This window comes from Octopus bimaculoides, chromosome 16 (genome assembly GCF_001194135.2).
Source record: "Octopus bimaculoides isolate UCB-OBI-ISO-001 chromosome 16, ASM119413v2, whole genome shotgun sequence".
NCBI classification, from domain to species: domain Eukaryota; kingdom Metazoa; phylum Mollusca; class Cephalopoda; order Octopoda; family Octopodidae; genus Octopus; species Octopus bimaculoides.
In genome coordinates, this window is record NC_068996.1 from 25,713,959 (window position 1) to 25,736,730 (window position 22,772).

A 22,772-nucleotide genomic window follows, 5' to 3' on the forward strand; every position below is an offset into this window, starting at 1 on the left:
TGTGTGTGTGTGTATATATAAAAATATATTTAAAAATTTTTGTTATTTCAGTTTGCTGGAAATTTATTTAGAACATTACCACCTTCCTCAAATCCTAGTGGAGCTGAATTTGATCCTGAGGAAGATGAACCAACTCTAGAAGCTGCTTGGCCACATTTACAGGTTCTTATACTTTTAATTATAGTGGAAATTTAAACTTAGATTAAAAAACAGGTTCAGTTAATTAGATTGCTATTTTGGCAACTAATTCTAATGTATTTTAATTATATTACTAATTCTCTACATTGGATTTCAATGATAAATCACATTGCACCTTCAGAAATGGTTAAACTCTATTGCTCAGCTTGTGCTGTCATTTGCACAATACATCATTATTATCACCATCATTTAATGTCTGTTTTCCATGCCAACATGGGTCGGACAGTTTGACAGGATCCAGTGTATCACAAGGCTGCATCATGCTCAATGTCTTCTTTGGTATTGTTTTTAAAGCTGCATGCCCTTCCTAATCTCAACCATTTTACAAAGTGTATTGGGTGCCTTTTTCATGTCACCAAAAGTGCAATAAGCTGGTGTACAGGAAGTAACCATGTATTCAGTAAATCAAAATGATGCAATCATTTTTAAGAACTCACCTCTATGAGGACAAGGTTGTAAAAGTTATTGGATATATCTTTCACAAAGATGCTAACAAGTTGTGACAATAACCAGAACCATTTGCCAGGTGCTCATTTTATTCCTCATGACTGTTTATTTCTTTAGCACCTGTTTTTCCATGATTTTGTGTGCATAGGTGGGAAAGCGCTTATTCGAGGCAGCATTTTATGGCTGGATGTTCTTCCTGTCACCTACCTTTTACCCACTTTCTATGTAAGGGATTTTTATCCTATTGGTCTTTAATGGCCAGGCTTTGTGCTGACAAGGAATGTAAGCATCCTCCCACTGTTTTGTTCAAACATTGACAAATACTGGAATGTTAAAGCAACATGCACCTTCACACATATGTATATAGCATCACTTCCATTCAGTTTGTCTACCAATTCCATTCATAAAGCACTGGCTGACTTTAAGGCTACAGTAGAAGACACATACCCAAGTTGTCACACAGTGAGATAAAATTTGAAACCTTATGGTACTCCTATAAGCTGTACCTGTACTCTTTTATATAAAATTTAAGTTTAATGTTCAATTAAGTTTTGGAATATTTAGTATTAATTCCTTTCTTTTCCATGCTTTCTTGATGGTTTCAGTTTCAATTATAGTCAATATTGTTCTACTAAAACTATTTGTAAGATTTGAATATATTGAAATCTGATGTAATTGGTTTCATGGTCATTTATTAGCTTAGTTAAGCACATTGGAAACAAAGTAACAATAATTAATCCCTGTTGAAATGGTGTATAACTGAGGTCAAAATATGGACTATTTTGTCATAATTTGTTGGATTCAGAATTAAAATGTTTTTGATAAAATTTCATTAGTAATCTAAGTATTTGAAAGTTGATCTTAGCAGGATTTGAACTCAGTGCAGATAGTCAGACCAAATACCATGAGACATTCTACCTGATAGTTTAAAGGTTCTGCCAATTTGCTAAGTACGTTTAGCTTTGTGCCTGGTGATAGTTTTTAAACATGCTTGATTGTGTATCCATCCATAACAAATAGAAGCTGAAATTTGAATTTTTTTCCAAATTATTTTCTTCTTTTTCAGCTTGTATATGAATTTTTTCTACGGTTCTTAGAATCTCCAGATTTTGTACCTAACATAGCAAAACGGTATATAGATCAAAAATTTGTATTACAGGTAATTTGCATATTTTCTTTTATATTCAAAGTGTAAAAAACGTGGACCAGGTCACATTTAAGATGCATTACTAATACACTTACATGATATTTTTAATCTATTTCACATTTTATATATATGCTATTTACAATCCATATGTTCTGTTTACTAAACAAATATATATATAGCATTAAAAAAGAAATACCAAAATTACACTTATGTTTTGTTGTAATATTCATCATATCCAGTTTCTGTAATGAGAATACACTGAGACAATTGTAGATAGAAATAACTTGATATATTTATCTTACTAAACTTTGTCTATATTGTTTTCCTATAAAATGTATTGCAAAATTTAATTTGGTCAGTTAAATGTCTACTTTTTGAGTCTACAGTTTATTGATCTTAAATATATTTTTTTGGCATAAATAGAAGCAAATGTAAGAAATATTAAGAAAAGTATTAAATTTAAATAATTGGTTAATTCTTTTGCATATGGACTAAATTTGATTTAGAAAGTGATATATAGATGATTTTTATTTTTATTATAGCTATTGGAATTATTTGACAGTGAAGACCCTCGAGAGAGGGATTTTCTTAAGACTATTCTTCATAGGATATATGGTAAATTTCTTGGTCTGAGGGCCTATATCAGGAAACAAATAAATAATATATTCTATAGGTAAGATTTTGTTTTTATTGAATTTATTCTAAAGAAATCAACATTTCAGTTGACATTTATACATTGATCTTTTTGTTGCTATTTTTCATATTTTTTCATCTTTAGTTAAATTGTTAATTGACTGAAATCCAAAATAATTGTTTTCATACCTGTTAATTTTTTTTATAACATAACATTAATGTTCATTTTGTAAATGTTAAAATTTGAATAACAAATAAGATTTACCTAAATAAGGAAATAGGCCTCTACAACTATTTGAGAAAGGACTGTACTCTGCATGCAAAGAAGGTATAAATAGAAATTCTAAATGATGTATTCAGTGTAAACTATGGATGCACAAGGGGCAGGTTGACATAAGGCAGGCTTTGTGCATTTCCTATGGATAGGAGTAGTTAACAGTGAAAATGCATGTGATACATTCCTTCAAATGCACAGAAGACTTCCTAGAAATAGTTGATAGCTATTATTACTTGTTTGACTTAATAAGCAGTGGTGGATGCATGTGTTTCAAAAGCACAGTGGTGAGAGTGAGAATGGGTTGGAAAAAGTTAAGGGAACTACTGTGTTACGCTATGTTGTAGCATGAGATGGGTGGAGAGTATGCTCTTCTGGATGCATAATGTTAGTGCGTATGAATGATGGAGCATAAACGAGCTGAGAAAAGTTAGAGCAGTCAATTATTGTATGTAAGAGGGAAGATTATGCTGAGACAAGTTGTACTGGATTATATGTTGCAGGTAACACTTAGAGCAACTGTGAAAGCTTATATAAATCTCTGAGTTTTTTGTTTTTTTTTCCAGTAGAAATCTTATACTTCATAAGGTTATAATTTGTTTATTATGGCATTGAAATGTCTTTTTATATCAAGTAGCATTCAATATGTGTAGATTATAACTTATAAATTTTCAATTAGTGACTAACTATCAGGAGAAAATTGTAAAATCAGTTACATGATTGTGTGGTTAAGAAGTTTGCTTGTCAACCACATGGTTTTGAGTTCAGTTTCTCTGTGAAGCACCTTGAACTAATGTTCTCTACTATGGCTCCAGGCTAAGTCTTGTGAGTGGATTTGGTAGACAGAAACTGAAAGGAGTATTCATATGTGTGTATGACTGCCTCCTTGTCTTAATATTGCACAAATAGTTAAAACAAGTATCACCATCATACAACCAGTGTTCTTTTGTTTCTATTCTTCTATGGAAACATATCTGAGAAATATTACCTAACTTAAAAAATAGGTGAGGATTGGTAACAGGGAAGGCATCTATAGGAAATCTGTTTCAATGAATTCGGTCTGAACCATGCAAGCAAGGAAAAAGTGGACATTAAATGATGATAATGTGAAATGCAAGTGGCAAAATGGTGATAAGCCTATTTAAAAAAAGGACAAATTAAGTTTGCATTGTAGCATAGTGTCTGAAAAGTATATCTGTGGTGTCCAAAAGTCGTTCTGTGAAGCAGCTAATCCTTTTTGTATTTACATTTTTAACTTTACTTGAAACATTTATAGATTGCACAAATTGTAGAATTTCATAAAATGCTTACAATAATAGAATAGCAAACATTTTGTGTTGACAACATAAAATTAACAGCAATTAAGAAATAACAATGATCAATAATTGGTAGTTGCTTATCTAAATGTTTTGAACTTGGAACAAACTCTAAACATAAATCCATTTAGAAAACAGAACAGAGGTGTACATGTTTGACAGAAAATGGAACTCAGTAATTTGTGATATCATATATAGCATGTTACTGTAAATTGAAATTTGGTTGGTAGGATTGATAAATTATTAGTAATACAGTGAAATTGGCTGATGAGCTTGATTCGCTACAGTTTACCTCTTGCTTGCCGGCTGAGTCTGGAAGAAGATGCATTGTTTTCCAAGACCAGCAAGCTTCATGCCATTAATATGCCATTGAAACAGACTGTTGCAGGTCACCATCTGCAGGAAATCCTAAAGGAGAAATTCCTGAGGCTCTATGTTCAAGGGAGGAAGTATTTACTGGGTATAGTGGTTAGTGTAGGATGAGGAGTGTAGTGGGGGTTGGACTCAACAGGGGAGGTGAGTGGGTCTTTAAAAACATCTTAGATTAGTTATTTGAGTTTTAATTTTAACTAATTTGATATTTCTTTGATTCAGTAGTGAAATTTAGGTATTGAGATCTTACGAAAAGGTGCAATTTTCATCTTGATTTGCTGAATCAATTCTATGGAAGTATTCTAAAATATATAAAAGCTAACAAAGAAAATGAAACCTTGTTGATCGAGACTGAGATATCTTTCGTAAAATATTGTTATTGTTTGCTACTTTACCTGTAAGGAACTAGAATTGATTCACTTATGTTAGCTGATACTTGTATTGGCAAATATTAAAATGTAAATTAATAAATTCTCTTCTAAAAGTGTAGTGTTGTAGAATAGTGAACTTTGAGGAGCATGAATGTATGTTTGTTCATTAAATGAGGTGAGTGATAGTGCAGATCTATTTTGGTGTGCATCATCAGCATGGTAAATATATCCAGAGTGACACATGGATAAAAAGAGGCATTCTGAAAAAAAACAACAAGCAACAGCAATGTACTTCTTTGAAGAGAAGGAAGGAAAATTACATTTTGGATTGTTGTCAAGAAGAAAAAATGTCTTCAAGAGATGGGTGGAAAAAATGATGTGATGTTGATTAAGATTGTTAGCAGTGTTATTGTGAATGTGACCAATGATTTGTGATGGGCAGGAAATAAACATTAGGAGGTTTTCAACAAGAGTGAATGAAGTGAGATGGGGGTGGATGGGATAATGATTGAAGGGTATGCAAGAAATTGTCTGTTGTATATGAAATGATTGTGTGTGTAAGTTTGAGAAATTCTGAGTTTGTATGTTTTTTTGTGTGTACATATGTTTGGAGGAGTTAAGGGTTGCTTAAGTGGCTATGAGCTCCAAAATGGGATTCAACTACTCCAACCTGTCCTTTGGTTACCTTCAGGGCCAAATCTTTACTAATTTCACCAGCCCTACCAGAGCTGTATGGTTGTCACATCAAAACCATATCAGCACCATCTTCTTTCCCCTGCAAGTAGTTATTTAACTCCTACCAACCTGCATTATATTTCACCTTTTTCTCTAACAGCTCTATCAACTTCCTTTGCATTTCCATCTGTTGACCTGTTCCCCCCTATCCTCAATGCTTCAACAATCTCTTCACATGTATCTTTAACAATTCTACCAACTTCCTCCTCATTTCACTCCACTTTGACCAAATCAGCTATCCTCCTACTCAAACTCCCTCCCTTGTCCCTATAACTGGCATTGACTTTGAGGGTCAAGTCCCACTAAATATTTTAAATCCTATAATATAGAAGTTGAATCAGTCAAACCAGCCATTGACTCTGCTTATATTCATTTCCTCTCTGTTGACTGCATCTCCTCCTATCTGTTACATCACCTACCCCTGTCCTTTTTCTCTTACTTTCCATCTCACCACTTCATCACTCCAGCATATAATTCTGCTACATGTTTCTTGAGTACTCTCCTCCTCTTTTTAAGCCTTCTAGTCCACAGTTCTTTTGTCCCTCTCCACATTCAACCTCTTCCTTTTCTTACTCCTGCTATAAACGTCCCTTTCATCCCTATTTCTAAGTTATATGTTATCTGCACTTCTCAAAATGTCATTTACTGTATAAAATGCCAACCATGGCTTATTGTATACATGCAAATCCAATCATAGATCAGCTGATTGCTTTTAGTGGGTATTTAGACATCCAATGAAATAGCATTGAACCACAAATGCCTATTGTTCATCACTTCAATTCTTCAGGCCATTTTCATCTACATTTTACTGTCTTCTGTTTTATACTTTTGGGAGCAACAATTTATCTTCTGTTTGAAGAATGTTGCTCTTAAACCTAAACACCTTTCACACATACACTAATAAATGCCCACATATGTAGTACACATGTGCACGCGCGCACACACACACACACACACACACACACAATGTTGGTAAGAAGAGCTGCTGGGCTAAAGTGTAGTATAACAGTTGAAGAAAGTGACTAAGAGAGACTAAATAAGAGAGAAAAGATGGTGTAGTTAGTGTGATGGAAGATGGTGCTACCTAGGGTAATAATGAGCTGGTCAGGATACTTTGATGGAAGTTTGGTGGAGCAGTTGTGGGTGGAAACAGAGGCAACTAGGGGTGTTGGACTTACGAATCTGTGAGGAAGTATGTGGAATGGACTGGTGGTTGTGGGAGGAAAAGGAGGAGAAGTCATGAATTGATGAGCACAAATCGGTTGTGGATGGAGTGAATGTATGATCTGAGAACAATTTAAGTAGGAAGGCAGGTGAGTTTTAAGGAGTTACCAAAGTGCTTGGCCTTGTAGAGGTCAGACTGCTGCCATCCTTATTGGTGATTTGACAGTGGTGTCATGTTGTTGTTGGAAGTAGAAACAAGAAAATGCTAAATGCTTCCAGATCATAATATCAACAGCATAGCATCACAAACTGGTGAACTGTCCTAAGTTGAGTGTCCATTGTTGGGTTCAGTTTGTCTGATATGAGAACTTTGTATGAAACAAGAACCATTCAGAGTCACTCTGGATCTGAAATTCATTTGCAGATGGAATGAGGGGTATGGAGATCCCTACCAAAGATTAAATGTCCAACTGTGGAGAATGGTAGATGAAATATAGTCACAACCATGTGACTTGCAATGAATGTAAGGGTAGTAGGGGTTAGTTTGGTGAGCTGGTGTAACATTAGTTTTGGAGTGTGGTAGAAGTTAAAATTTGATTGAGTGGAATGGGCAGTAGGTTGGATGGAAGTACAAAATGAGTCAGGATTGATACATTTTGAAGCCCAATGAGTGGCTGGGAATAAGTCAAGCTGATTATGGTACAGCACTCATGAAGACAGTAGTAGTTAGTGAGAATGAGTTTTGTGGAGTTGGCAGAGTAAGTAGTAGCATTAAAACAGAGATGGAAACTCTGAAGAATAAAATTGTTAATGATCAAGGAAAATGATATGGTTGGAAAACTACATTTTGTAAAAGAGCAAGGAATAATTCCATTTTGATAATCTGGGTTTGGTGTACATAAGTACAATAAAAGGTGATAAATATTTATAGTTAACAATACACTTTGTGTGTACATATGTGTGTGTGTGTGTGTGTGTGTGAGTACACACACAGTGTATTGTAAGCTATGAAACTGTGGAGATATACAGAACTAAGTAACAGGTGCTAATTGCATGATGCAAACTGCTAACTGATATGGTTAGAACAACTTTCTGAAATGTGAACATATCTGAATTAAAATTGGTTGGAACCATAGAGGGAAATAACCATCAGGTAAAGCGTACAGTATATCATTGTTGCATGTTTAAGGGCATGTTTATAATCTAATGTTTATGTTTTAGGTTCATTTATGAAACAGAACATCATAATGGTATAGCTGAATTATTAGAAATCTTGGGAAGGTAAGTTTAATTTTAAAACTATTGATTTTAGATTAAAAAAAAATTTTTCAAATCAGCTTTACCATTTATTTTAATGTCCAGTTTTCCATTACCAATTTAGATTGGACTGGTTTGCAGAACATCATGTAACCATTTTGGCCCTGCATACCGAGAACTGACTTGCCATCTTCTTTGGTCTTTCATTGTCAGTGTATATTTTTGAATAAATGTTTTAATTACTAAGTGATTTGATAATAACAGCGAGCTTATTGTATACAGTGTTCAGGTGCGCTACAACTCTCAGAAAAGGTTAAAGAAAGAATCAGAAAACAGATATAAATCGAATAAAAAAAAAGGGGGGACAGAAAGCAGATATAAAGCAAGTAAAAAAAAAGACTGAAAGCTAGAAGTACATGCATAGTATATAGAATAAAACAAAAAGAAAAAAAGTGAACGGTAAAAGAGTCATAAAGAGGAAAGAGTGCATAGGCATGTCAGAAGTTGGGGTTGCAAAGTTCTTGATAAGTTTTGAAGGAAGCAATATCTTGATAGCTAATAGCTGATGTAGGTAGTTTACTTTATATTTGACAATTGTTAGTCTCAAGAAATGTTTCTGAAAATTAGAGATGCTGTGCTGTTTTTTCATTTTGTAAGCATATCCATGAGTGGTAGAAACATTGAATTCAGAAAGGTGACCAAAGTCATTGAAAAGACTGCTCGTGAGCTTCTACAAAGTCACTGTTTGACATCATAACTATAGTGTGTCACTGCCCGGAGAAGCAATATGTTCCAAGATATGGTAACTGACAGAGGTTGCACATCTATGGACAGCTGCTAGAAAATTGATATTCTGGACAAGATAAGGTTTCAGACTGGAGATGCATACTGTAAGTGTGGATGTACAACAACCATAGATAGCTGGTGAGTGACTGACAAAAGTCTTGCTGTGTGATAAGATATCTTTTTGATGATTTTAGAAATGTGATTTGTCCACTGCAGATCATTAACAATAATGCTCAAATCATGCTCATTAGCAGACTTTTAGGAGAAAATCTTAGTTATCTCCTATTTTATTAAATATTAAAAATAGTGTTCATTCTTTTAAAGTTTATCTAATTTGAAAATAGGTACCGGTCATGTATATTTAAAAGTATTGTGCCATGACTTTTAGAAACATATAGGAAATATATTTATTCTTTGTACACATCTAAATGTCCAAGTCAATTTAAAAATAAGGAATTGGTTTTTCTCTTATGAGAGTGGGATTATATTGAGTAAATGTTAATTTTGTGGGCTGTAAAGTTTATTTCGAACTTCCAGCTATTGTTTAGAACCCTGTTGAATATCTTATGATCAATATATTAAAAAAGAATTTTCCTTGGATATGTATTTTGTTTCTTAAATGAAAATATATAGTATTTGTATTTAAACTATTTTTAAAGATGTAAAATGTTTTCTATTTTAAATTTTTCAGTATTATTAACGGGTTTGCTTTGCCTTTAAAAGAAGAACATAAAGTATTCTTACTCAAAGTATTATTACCTCTTCATAAAGTTAAGTCTTTGAGTGTATATCACCCCCAGCTAGCATATTGTGTGGTCCAATTTCTTGAAAAGGATCCTAGTTTAACAGAACCGGTGAGTGCTTTCATTTTAACTTTTTTATAATAAGTGTTGGAAATTATATAATATCTATCTAATGTTAACTTTTGTTTTATTTTAAATTTCAGGTGATAATGACATTATTGAAATTTTGGCCAAAAGTCCACAGTCCTAAAGAAGTAAGTCATGTTTTTGTTTTCTTTGTCTTTCTTTTGTTGATTTTGGCAGAAGGTACAGAGCTCATGTCTTATGAGCTTTTCAAGACTGGTAAAATTGATGCTGTTAAAGTTCCATTTACTGTTGCAGGGAGGAGAATCCAGAAAGGTGATGTTCTGAGGGAAAAGGATAGTACATAGTGATTAGTATGGATGCACCAAGGGTAATAGGGGGTGGAGAGACGAGTATGTTGGGTGTTCTTGGATGGTAGCAGTTTGAAATCAGGCAGTTCTGAGAAGTAAAGGGCATTATAGTGGCTATAGAAAATACAGAGTGCAGAAACACCATGCCTCTGGGCCAGAGGTTGGAACCTGCTGCTACCAAGGGAATGCAAATCAGCTAATTGGGATTTCCCTGAATTTTGCCTTGAATATCAGTGTGCGTTCCAGCAGCAGCACTATCCTAGAGGTGGGTGCAGTACTCCATGGAATGTTTAATAGTACATTGGAGGATTAGTCTGCAACTTTTGAATCTCCCTTTTTGTATATTCTGATCTTAAATATATTTGATTGTAGTGTCGTCAGCATATATACTGAGGGTGAGAAATGTCTGGAGAATGTTTACTATTGTGAAGTTAGATATTTGCCATTCCTGGTAATTGTTTCTTTTGAGACTTACAAATTTAGTTTTAATGGGTTGTTTTTGTTTGTTTGTTTAGAAATATACTTGAAAACTTTACTGACATCTTCTGTTACCTATTATAGTGAGAATTTACAAAAAAACAAAAGATGAAGATGGGTGTGTAAACAACAAACAGATGTATTAGTTTAATGCTCGGGAAGTGAGAAAGTCTTTTACGTTTTGAGCCTATGCTCTTCGACAGAAAGGAACACTGAAATAAACAGGGAGAGAAAATAGAAAAAGGAATAGTGGCTGGCGATCTATCATGGCGAATGCCGGACAGAGGAGTCACACAGGAGAGCTAGGAAGAAGGAGAGATAATAAAGTAAAAGTGGTGATCCCAAAACGAAGGTGCACGTGTGTGTGTATGAGGTGGTGTTGGGTGTGGGGGAAGCAAGAGTGGAGGTCTATGGGATGGGATATATAGGGACGGTGGGATTGGAATGTGTAGGGGTAGGGTAATGAAGGGAGAAGGTGGGTAAGAGTGAAGAGCGGAAGTAGGTGCCAGAGCAAGAGAGGAGAGGTAGGTGGGAGGAAGTGGGTGTGAGAGGGAGAGAGGAGGAGGGTTAGATGAAGAGGGGAGGAGAGTTTAGTCCATGTGGCGCAAAGGAGCGAAGAGAGATGATTAATCCTTGCTCACGGCAAAGACGGGAGTCTGGATGGCCCCTGTGCAAGGACAATCCGAATGTAGACAGGTGTTGTAAAGAGTGACCGGTAGACCGGAAATGGTGCGAGACGGGAGTGTTGTTGCCGAGTCGGATGTCTCAGCGTCCCGTTTGATGTATAGAGAATGGCAGAGAGCAGAAGATGCAGTAGATGACGTTGCTAGAAGTGCAGGTGAAGGAGTCGGTGATATGATAGGGTCGATGATGGGTGCTTGTGAGGAGGGTGGTGTTGGAGAGGTAAGGGGAAGTGTGGAAGCATGGGCGGGAGCAGGGGAATGAGTCGGGTTGGGAGGTTAGATTAGGGAATAAGCTGTGAACCAAGAGGTCTTGTAGATTGTGGGCTCGTTTGAAGAAGGGGAGGGGTCAGTTAGGGAAGATGTGCAAAGTGGAGGGGTCGGACTGGAGTCGCCGGAAGGCTCGGAGAATGGTGAGGGGGAGAGAGCAGATGCACGGTCCACGGAACGTGCTCTGGCAAGGGCAGTGTGGATAGTGGTGAGGGACCTATTATAATGTGCAGTGGGCATTTTTGTTATATGGAAAGATTGAAAGCCATTTTAGTTGATAGAAATGACCTCTTTGTAACAAAATATTCTTATCCTACTTATCACAATATTTTGGACAGCATACAGAAAGAGCATGCAGCAAATACGGAGGGGTTTTAATACTTTGTACACCAAAATGATGCAGGATCAAGACATGGAACACTGCAAGAAAAATTAAACCTGAGATTTCTGGTTTAAAAATATTTTTTTTATAAGTAATAGAAATATTTTCTTCATACTATTATTAATAATATGATGACGACAATTTTCTCCTGTTGCCCTGTGTATCTAACAACTCTTCTAAATTTTAACATTTTGAATTTGTAAAAAATTCATTGTGGCTATGAACATTAGCTTGGTATCTAACTGGCAACGTTCAAAATGCAGTGACACATTTCTTATGGTCCTATGGCATCATCCATAGCCTGGATGGTGTGTTTTTCACATGCATTGTCTATAATGAGAATTTTTTCACAATTTCTGCAATGTTTGTCTTTCTAAGCTCAAGTGTACACAAGCATGTTAAATATGGTTGTATACACTTATTCCATTCAACGCTACTTAATGCACCTCTAAGTAATTATTATTATTATGGTGAGCTGGCAGAATCATTAGCATGCTAGATGAAATGCTGAGTGGTATTTTGCCTATCGCTTCGTTCTGAGTTCAAATTCTGCCAAGGTCGACTTTGCCTTGCATCCTTTTGAGAGTTGATAAATTAAGTACCAGTTGAACACTGGGGTCAATGTAATTGACTCATCCCCTCCCCCAAGATTGCTTGCACTTGTGGCAAAATTTGAAACCATTATTATTATTATCAAAGCAGTGAACAGCATCATGATGTTAGATAAAAACGCTTATTCTTTATGTTCTGAGTTCAAATTCCATGTAGGTAAACTTTGCATTTCATCCTTTTGGGGTCAATAAAATAAGTACCAGCTGAGCACTGGGGCTGATGTAATCAACTACCCACCTCTCCCTAAAATGGTGTTAAGTTTGAAATAATATTATTATTGTTAAAGATCGACTTTGCCATTCATCCTTTTAGGGTTGATAAAATAAGTACCAGTCTTCTCAAAATTTCAGGCCTTGTGCCTATAGTAGAAAATTATATTTCCATGCTAATATTTTTCATTAAGTATTAAAACAAAAATGTTATGGAATTAGAAAATAACTTAAAACTTGATTCTGTTGTAGGTCATGTTTTTGAACGAATTAGAAGAAATTCTGGATGTCATTGAGCCTGGAGAGTTTGTAAAAGTTGTACAGCCATTATTTAGACAATTGTCAAAATGTGTTTCTAGTCCTCATTTTCAGGTTAGTAGTAATAATTTTTTAAATAGAAATGCATTGTAAAGAAATTATGATTTCTGTTTAAATTATTAGAATGGATTGTATAAGTAACACTTTATCCCTTAATTTTTGTCTAGGTTGCTGAAAGAGCCTTGTACTTCTGGAACAATGAGTACATCTTAAGTTTGATTAATGAAAATGTGGCTGTTATTCTCCCTATTATGTTTCCAGCACTTTATATGAGTAAAGAACATTGGAATAAGTAAGTTACAGCGATTTTCCTTTTTATCTTTTCTATTTTTTAAAATGTATAACTATTTATGAGAGAGAGTTAAATCTTCTATCCTGTTTTAAGAAGATAGTTCTTTAAAAAATTGTGCATTTTTATCAACTCTCAAAATTTTGTTAAGGGTTTTTTTAAGGAATTTTTAAACATAACTTTATGACCTGGTACTTTACGCATGTTTTAAGTGTGATACTTTAAGTGTTAGTTTTTCCACATGGTATTTCAAATGTTCCTTACTTTTCTACAGACAACTTTAAAAGTTGTTTTTGTTTGTTCTGTACAGTTGGTTAGCCCTTTCGTTTTTTTTTTTTCCTGTATATTCTTTTGTTATAGTTTAATCCCAGGTCAGTTCTGAACCTAGTGGTTGTGGACACTTTTTTCTGCATCTTTAGTACAACAAAATGTTATGGCTTTGCTCAACAAATTAAGGTTTATATTTCAGATGGAGTGCAGTGTAAACAATTTTTTTATGTTGGAACGTTCAGTTCATGTGGTATACATAAATATAAGTTCTCTTGGGGACTGAAATTAGTTTCTTTGATTCTTTTTGTTTAATTAGATTTAAAATGCAGTTTGCTAGGTGGGTCAAGAATCTTTTTCTGAAGAAGACTTGTTTTCTTTTTTTTTTTTGATATGTAAATTAAAATTATTAGATGTTTAAATATAATTCTAGAAGGTTATTTGTTAAATACTTGTTTCTGGTGCTTCCCAACCACATAGTTCAGGGTTCAGTCCCACTGTATGGCACCTTGGGCAGGTGTCTTCTATAGCCTCAGGCCAACCAAAGCCTTATAGGGAGATTTGGTAGATGAAAGCTGAAAGAAACCCATTGTGTGTGTGTTTGTGTTGTTCCCCACGACCGCTTGACAACTGGTGCTGGTGTGTTTACATCCCCATAACTTAATGTTTTGGTAAAAGACACCAATGAAATAAATACTAGCCTTGTGCTGCTTAAAGCCTTTTAATTGAAATCTTTTAGAAGGAATCTCTGAAGAAGCCTGACAGAGTGAAACTGTACTTGTTCTTGGTTGTTGAAGTTAACCTGTTGTCTGATTTAACACCACAATATATTCTTTGGGTGCCTTTTAGTGGAATTGAATCTGTTGCAATCATTGGGATCTGGTCTGTGGTTAGCTGATAACTACTTTCTAGAAGCTTTGGTGTCCCTGAAGAGGGTCAAGGGATGTGTCCTATGTCAGTGAATAAAAAAAGTTATTTAGATGATATTTCACTACATCTCTGCCTAAATACATGTTAATGCATGCATGTTTTATTCAAGCAGTTTTTCATATCAAGCTATTGTGTATAACCATCTGTGCATCATACTTAATGCAGATACATCACAATGGGCAAATTAACTGTGATATTCATCCAGAGATAATCTCTGACAAATGTATTATATTGAAAAACACAAATACATCCGTAGCAGATGAAAATTGCCCCTAGCTTTTGTCAATAGCATGTACCCATTGCCAACCATATGCTAAGACAAAATCCATACAGGAAAACAGTGATTGAAAAGTTACTTATGTTGCAATTAGCCACCCATAATGGATATCATTTTTAGTTTGTCACCTCTCCCCCTCCCCCTCTCTCTCTACTAATTTTGCTCTTCTGTAAATCAATGACACTGATGTTTTATAGATATTTAAGTATTTAAATTATGACATTTGGTGCTGTATAATATCAATGAAACAGGTAGACAACAGGTGTCATTATCTGGTCTTAATTAGGTCTACAATTTAATGCAGAATTTAACATTATAGCAATTTTACTATTCTCTTCTGGAAGAAATTTGGTTCAATTTTCCATTGTTCATTTTAAATTAATTGAAGTTTATTTTATCAATAAAATCATTTTTTCATAAAGCCTGTACTTGATTAATCAAGTTTTATTTTTAATGAAATGTCTTTTTAATTTTCTGTTAGAACAATCCATGGTTTGATATATAATGCATTAAAATTGTTCATGGAAATTAATCAGAAATTATTTGATGAGTGCACTATTCAGTATAAAGCAGAACGACAGAAGTAAGTATATTTTTCCAAATATTTAAAAGTTTCTATGAGGATTTTAATAATTCACAGTCCTTGATTTTCGTGACTACTCTTCAAAACATGGTATTTTATCTGTCTAAATTCCGCTATAATTAAACAATGCCAAAGAGATATCTTTAGAGGGAAATATTTCCTAAAATTCTTATGAAGAAAATATTTAAATTGTGATATTTGTATAGATTAACATTTAAAATGTTTTCTTTTCAGAATTTTGTCTTAAAAATGTAAATCCGTTAATGATATCACCTTCCCCCCTTTCCTTCCCATCACACACTCACACATATAATGTGCGTGTAAAGTTTTTTGTAAATTACATCAATTAACTCAATGTCATGATTCTGAAAACTTTCCTAAGAAGAAATAGTAAAATTAAGGAATATAAGCATGATAGAATGTTCAGGAATTGGAAGTTAAAGAATTGTTGAAATGTCATTTGCTATTTGATGTTGCTAAGTTTAAGAGCATTTCCAAAACACTAAAATGATTGATCACTGATATGACCATCAGGTTGATAACTGATGTTGATCATCTGCAGTATAACAGAAATTGTCATCATGCTCTTTTGTTATCTACATTCCTAAACCAGGGAAATATTAACCAGCTATAACAGCAATAATGATAGATTTCTTTTCAAAGATGAGCTGATTTCTCGAAGTATGTTATACCTCTGTATGCAGCATTGATTAAACACAGATGATGTCTTAATGCCTGAACCAAAGCAAAAATTATCTGATACAAATACACAACAGTTCCAAATGTATTGTATCACCGTTTATTCTCTCTTTGACTCTGTGGTTGAGTTACATTTAATGCCATACATTATTTAGCTTAGAAAGTCTGCATTCAATTTGTTGGTAACTTCGCTTTCTGGCAGAAGTGAAATAGCTTTTCAGTTACATGGAAAATACTGTGATTAACATAAATTGCTATTGAAACAGTTGCTTAAACACTACTGCTGCCTGTGCATGCTAGTTTTAGTTTGGAGTTTGGTGACAAGTCTCCTCAAATCTTAGGTATTTTATTTTGAAGTTTGGTGACAAGTCTCCTTAAATCTTAAGTATCTTCATAAAGATTCTTACTGAATATAGAATGGTACTTTTCTGCAGGTTGACAATACAAGGTTCAGTGCTAATCTCTGTCAGTCTTTTAGGTAGTATTTTGGATGTTGTGCCATGTACACCAATTGCTACTGGAATAATTTTGGGCTTGGTTTTTCATGGTCTCCTCAGCTCAATAGTTAAATCCTGATGTTTTTCAATTTCTTTGCTATCAACTCTGATATCATAGGGAATTGCAAAAGTCTATGATTTTACACTGTTTGTTTATTTTGTCCTTTGTAATCATATCTAGTTTTCTTGCTTCAATAATATGGTCAGTTTTTATCAGGAAATCCCAAAAGATCTTATTCTCATTTTCATGCCTCTGGTTCATGTTCATACCACTTTTCTGTTGTTTTTTAGCTACACACTTGGCTAGTATCCCAATGCTCCCTTTTGCCTACACCTTCATGTCTTCGTTTACCCTCCTTTTGTGCTAATATACTGCACTCACTCAAGGATATTTTGATCTCCTTTTCTGCAGATTTTTCATTTGCTGTCTGACTGAATTTTATCAATCTTTGCCTTTATCAGGTTTGATCTAAGAGCTTGTTTCTGTCTCTCATTTCAAGTTCCTGTCTGTCAACCAGAGTCAATGATCTTTACTTATAACTTTCTCAGTTTGTTGCACAAATTAACCATGTAGTTCCATTTCTTTCCATCTGTTTACTTTGTTCTTCCTTTTCTCTTTCAATTCTCCTACTGTTTCAGCCACTTTTTGGGTGTTTCTGGTTGCTGATAGTATTCTTTCTTTACTCTGCACAATATAATTTTTCAGACCCAGTATCGCAGTATTAAGTGTTTTCTCTGTTTAGTTATTCTCTGCCACCTTCTGTTCTTGTTAGGTAGAGTCCCTTGGTATTGCTTTTAGGGTGGAACACATTATGCATTGTGAGCAGCTTTCTAGTTCTTCTATCCAAGTTTTGTTGCTCAACTTTTGCCCATTTCAGAATGGGAGCAGAGTATCTCAGTATGGGCACAGTCCATGTATTTATGGCTTTAATGAAGTTCCCACCATTTAATTTTGTTTTGAGTACTGTCTTAATTCTCCCCTTGTACTCTTTTGTGACTTTCTCTCATTTTTCCCTTTCATTATCCTATTGGCTTGCACTCCTAGATATTTGTAACCCTCGTTACTCCACAGCGATCTAATGATGTTGTCTTGTGATAATTTTATGCCATCAAAGTTTATCTTCAGGCCTCTCTTCATAATGAGTACTGTGCATTTATTTACCCCAAACTGCATTCCAATATCTTTATTAAAAACTCTCACTGTTTGAATGAAAGAATCTAGGTCTGTCTCTTTTTTTGTATACAGCTTGAGGTTGACCACATAAAGTAGGTGATTTATTCTCATCTTGTATCTGGCAAGCTCACAGGTAGGCCTGGATTTTCTCAGTATATTTATTGGGGATTAGCGCAATGACAAAAAGTAATGGAGAGAGTGAGTCTTCTTGGAAAATGCCACTGCATAGTTTCACGTTGCCTAGCAATTCATTTGCATATGTCAATTCTACTTCCCACATTCTCATTGCTTTCTCCAGAAAGTTGCCTAATCTTCTCATTGACTCATGAGCATCCTCAGACACTCCAACAGCCAGCTCTTTGAGATGTTGTAACCCTTCCTGTAATCTATCCATCTAACAGCTAAATTCTTCTTTCTTACATGTGCCTCATTTAATACTTTATCTGTATATAACAGATCAGCAGTTTCCCTTGTTTTCTTCCTACATCCTTTTTATTCTTCTGGTAGTAAATTCTCCTTTTCCAGAAAATCATATACGTTATCTGCTATGAGACAGTCCTTTGTGTCTTATATTGTAGTTCTTTTGCAGTTTGTTCCCATGTCCTCCCCTCACCATTTTCTTCTCTGTTTGTATGTAACTGTGAAAGGTCTTTCTCGAGCTGTTCAATTTGGTTCTCAAGCCTTCATTCCCACCATGTGGCTTTATCCTTTGTTTTTCTTTCATTTTTAACCCCCAAGAGTTGCACAGCAACAGAGGCTGCACAGTATTTGGATGTGTTATGTTTCTGATGTAGATTTTCGTTAACAATTCATTCCTCTTTTCCCTCTTTCAATTCTTCTCAGAGCTGCTAGCCTTTTTCTTTTGCTATTTCATGCCTCATTCAAGTGTAAGTAGTTAGTTTCTGTCTTTCTCTAACAGTTTTCCCTTCAGAAAATAGACTTCATCATCTGAGCAACTGTTTCTTTTGTGGGTAGTTATTGGTCCTTCTGCTAATCCCTGTTCTACTTTTTGCTCTTTATGTTCAGTGTAGTCACTTTCACACTCTTTCACTATTGTGGAGATCTTCAGTTCCAATTGGGATAACCACTAACTTTTTCACAATTTTTTTTTTTGTCTAGAAGTCTTTGCTCTGTGATAGGGAGCATGTCTATTTCTGTCCAAGTTTTATGCATCCTTTTCTTGTATCCTGTTTTGGTAGGTTCACTTCTGTAATAGCTTTCCATTACAGTTCTATTGTTGATACTTTGCTGAACTATACTGATTAACTATACTGGTGATTAAACCATATCCTACACCGCCAGGTAGGTTAAGCATCTCAGCGGTAAGGCTGATGGACCAGGGGCTTTCCCGGTCTTCTTATCCTGAATTGCCTTTATCCATCATACTGCTGTCAGCATGATTAGTTGCTTTCTCTGTTGGATTCACATAAGTGAGATTCTCTTTCCATTCATTTTCCACATTTAAATAGCCTTTCATAGTAGTACTTCCATGCGTCTTTTCAGAGTCACTGAGTACAAGCATACCATTATCCATTTGTACACACTTTTCTTCCACAACATCTAGATTCTCTCTTACTCACTGTCCAGTGATCTGGAACATCTCAAGTCTCTGATCTTCATGCTGTAAGACATTGGCAAATCTTTTCCTTTCTGCTTCTGCCCTTGCTTGATAAACTTGTTACCTAACCTCCCTCTTGACTACCCGATACAGCTTTTTGCTGATTCCATTTCACCAATCTTTCCAAGCCTATCTCTTCTTCACTTGTATGGCTCAGCTGACCTCACTGTTCCATCACCAAGTCACTCTTTGATTGGCAGAAACCTTGCCCCAGCTACAACTTATGCCTGCAGTCTTCAGAAGGTTGTCTCATAAGAACTTCCAGTTGTCCTCTACATCATATGGTCACAGCTTTTTCCTCTTCCTCATCAAATGTTTTAATCAGAATGTCTCCAAACCTCTGATTGTTTGGTGTATCCAGGAGTTTCCTTCACTTTCTTTCCTAAACTGGTTTGTGCTTTTGTGTCCATCTAACCCTAAGTTTGAAGTTGCTAACCACTAACTTATGTTGAGTTGTACATTCCTCACTGGGAAAGGACTTTGCATTTACAAGCATCTGTCCATCCCTGTTTCTGGTGAAAATGTAGTCAATCTGGTTTGAGTGCCAATCATACTTGATAAGTGATTAAATGGCTGGTTAGTGTTTTATTCTAGCAAGTCATTTGTGTCACAGAACTCTAGCAGCCTTGTTTCTTCCTTATTTTTAGTGCCAAAGCCAAAACCTCCATGCACATCATAAAATCCATTGATGTGTTGTCCAACATGACCATTGAAGTTGCCAGCTATGATAATAAGGTTATTGTCCTTTGTTGTTGAGGTAGTCTGGAGAAAGAACTCATAGCAACAGTCCTTGTGTCCATCCAGTATGTGGAGCATATGCAGAGATAAATGTTACTGTTACTTTATACAAGACTATTCCTAACTTGATAATCCCATCACATATCCTGACTACCCCAATCACCTTTTCTACTCCTCTACCAAAAGTATACCTACATTGCTCACCCCACAACTATTCTCTCCAGAATAATTTAAATCTATACTCCTTCTCCACAAGCAGTCTAGCTTAGGTTCTCTACATGCAGCAGACATCCATATTTCTTCACTTAAGAATTTCAAGTCTCACCAGACCAACCTTTCATAGTGCTCACATTGATCGTGGCTGTTCTAAGCTTGTGAACTTCAGAAGAGATTGAGAGCATGTAAGGAAATATGTTTGATATCTGTGTAGAAGGGTACTTTTTGGGGCACATACTTGGATGCAGTGGGTCCTTGCACATGTCAATGAAATCAGGTATAGGTAAATATGCACATGCTACTCAATATTTAGACTCCCTCCAACCCCACAGTCATCAGGGGGCAAACCCCAACAAAAATCAAGGGGGTGATGGGGCAGGTGTGCAGTCATAAGGTATCGGTCAACTTCTGATGATATTGAAAGGTGCACCCTTAAATGCTTTCTCATATACTCACATGATATTTACTTTGTATTATATTATACTTATTTATTGTGCTTTTACTTATTAATTTTTCTATATGTGACAGTGGATTTTCATTGATGAGTTCATGAACCTTGGTTCTCTTCCCTAAAACTATATATATATATATATATATATATATATTTAATACGGTGAAACTTAATTTAATTTTAATTTTTAATAAATTGATTTTAATTGAGTTTTTACCTGAAATTTTAGATTTTTATCCCTAATATTATTATATGCAATACATATACATATGCTTAGGCATAAAAGCATGTGTACATATATGTAAACTAACATAGGTGCCTAAAATGTAAAACTTTATGTATTATGTAGGCATCTGTGTAAACCCTTTGACATCATTAATGAAGGGCCATAGAAACTATGCTTAGAAATCAATCATACAAATCATGCCAGATCAGGCTGGAGTCTTGTGCAGCTCTAGTCAAAACGTCCAACCCATGCCAGCATGGACAACAGACATTAAATATGATGATAATGACAAGCATGTGCATATCTAACTTTAATAAGGGTGAGGAAGAATGAAGGGAAATAGTTTTAGTGACTGCTCATTTAGTTTTTGCTTAAATAGGCCCCTGAACACATGGATTCATCGAGCGGAGAATTCAAGAATCTGTTTACTCTAACAGGAATTAAAGCAAACTTCATTACGGATCTTTCTGATTTGGCAGGCACCATTTTTTATTTATGTTTTATTTAGTGTGTTTTCTACTGAAACACTTTAAAACTTCGTATACTTGTATATTTTGTCTTATAGAACAGAGAAAAATTTTATCTTTTTAAAGTTATCGTGTTAAAATTGTCGTATTTCCGTAATTTCAAACAATCACTGACGTCTATTGAGGGGAAAACAATTATTGCTGTGGAATGTAAACAACATTTTCTAGTGGTGTCAAGGGATCTTTTCCCTTGAATAAAATTACTGCCGTTGTTTGTCAACAACAACTATCGGCAGTACTGTTATTTATGACATCGTTCGAGTGTTTGAACTGGTTTTAGCTTTAGGGGGTTAGGATTAGGGTTATGAGTATTTTTGCCAAATTTGGTGAAAATCTGTTCAATACACCGTCACAAATTTTTCACCAAATTTGGCAAAAATATTCATAACCCTAACCCTAAAACCCTAACCCTAACTCTAAAACCCGAACCCTAACCCTAAAGCTAAAACCAGTACAAATGTACGAATGATGCTATAAATAACAGTACCGCCGATAGTTGTTGTTGACAAACAACGGCACTAATTTTATTCAAGGGAAAAGATCCCATTACACCGCCACAACGTCCTGTTGACAAACCACAGCAGTAATTGTTTTCACCTCAATAGACGTCAGTGATTGGTTGAAATTACCAAAATACGACAATTTTAACACGAAATAACTTTATAAAGATAAAATTTTCTCAATAACACTAAGAGTAAAAGATTTTTTATATGACATTCTACCAGTGTCCCAAGTTTGAAAGTGTCTCGTTAAGAAAACAAGTGGCGCCCGTCAAATCAGAAAGATCCTTCATTACTACTACTACTACTACTATGATGACTAATGATATTAATGTTCATTGGCATGACATCTGGAGAAATTAAGGCAAAATGCCTCGGATGTTGAAAGAAATAAATGTAATCAGAATATGTATTCATGAATATTCTAGCAATGAAAATAAAAGCTATTATAATAAAGGAAAATGTGAATCACTGGGATTTTCTATTAATGAAGTTGGGGGAATCAGTGGGAGAAGGTGAAATGGTTAGATAGTAAGAGGAAGAGAAATTTGTAGAACATTGAGATTTAGGTAAAAAAAAGTCTTTGCTTGCATCTTGGATGGAGATAAGTTCACAGGAAAAGAATAATAAAAACTTTCCTCACATTGAACTCTCCTGCCATGAATTGATAGCAGTGAACTCTCCTGCAATGAAATGACGGTGGTAACTAATTGTAATCACATCATATATATATATATATATATATAGATATAGATATAGATATATATATATATTCTTTTAGTCGCTTTTACTTGTTTCAGTCATTTGACTGTGACCATGCTGGAGCACCGCCTCTAGTCGAGCAAATTGACCCCAAGACTTGTAAGCCCAGTACTTATTCTATCGGTCACTTTTCGCCGAACCGCTAAGTTACGGGGATGTAAACACACCACCACCGGTTGTCAAGCGATGTTGG

At 35.0% G+C, this 22,772-nt stretch overlaps 1 protein-coding gene across 6 annotated transcripts in view; it reads left to right on the forward strand.

The window, feature by feature from the left end:
• Positions 1-22,772, forward strand: part of LOC106870596 (serine/threonine-protein phosphatase 2A 56 kDa regulatory subunit delta isoform) — a 120,177-nt gene that overhangs the window by 69,947 nt on the left and 27,458 nt on the right. For all 6 annotated transcript variants that reach the window (XM_052973625.1, XM_052973627.1, XM_052973626.1 and 3 more), the window contains 9 exons: positions 52-162; positions 1,712-1,804; positions 2,335-2,465; positions 7,879-7,938; positions 9,392-9,554; positions 9,647-9,697; positions 12,760-12,879; positions 12,993-13,117; positions 15,070-15,171. In XM_052973625.1, the coding sequence (XP_052829585.1) occupies positions 52-162; positions 1,712-1,804; positions 2,335-2,465; positions 7,879-7,938; positions 9,392-9,554; positions 9,647-9,697; positions 12,760-12,879; positions 12,993-13,117; positions 15,070-15,171 (956 nt within the window). The remainder of the gene's footprint in view (positions 1-51; positions 163-1,711; positions 1,805-2,334; positions 2,466-7,878; positions 7,939-9,391; positions 9,555-9,646; positions 9,698-12,759; positions 12,880-12,992; positions 13,118-15,069; positions 15,172-22,772) is intronic.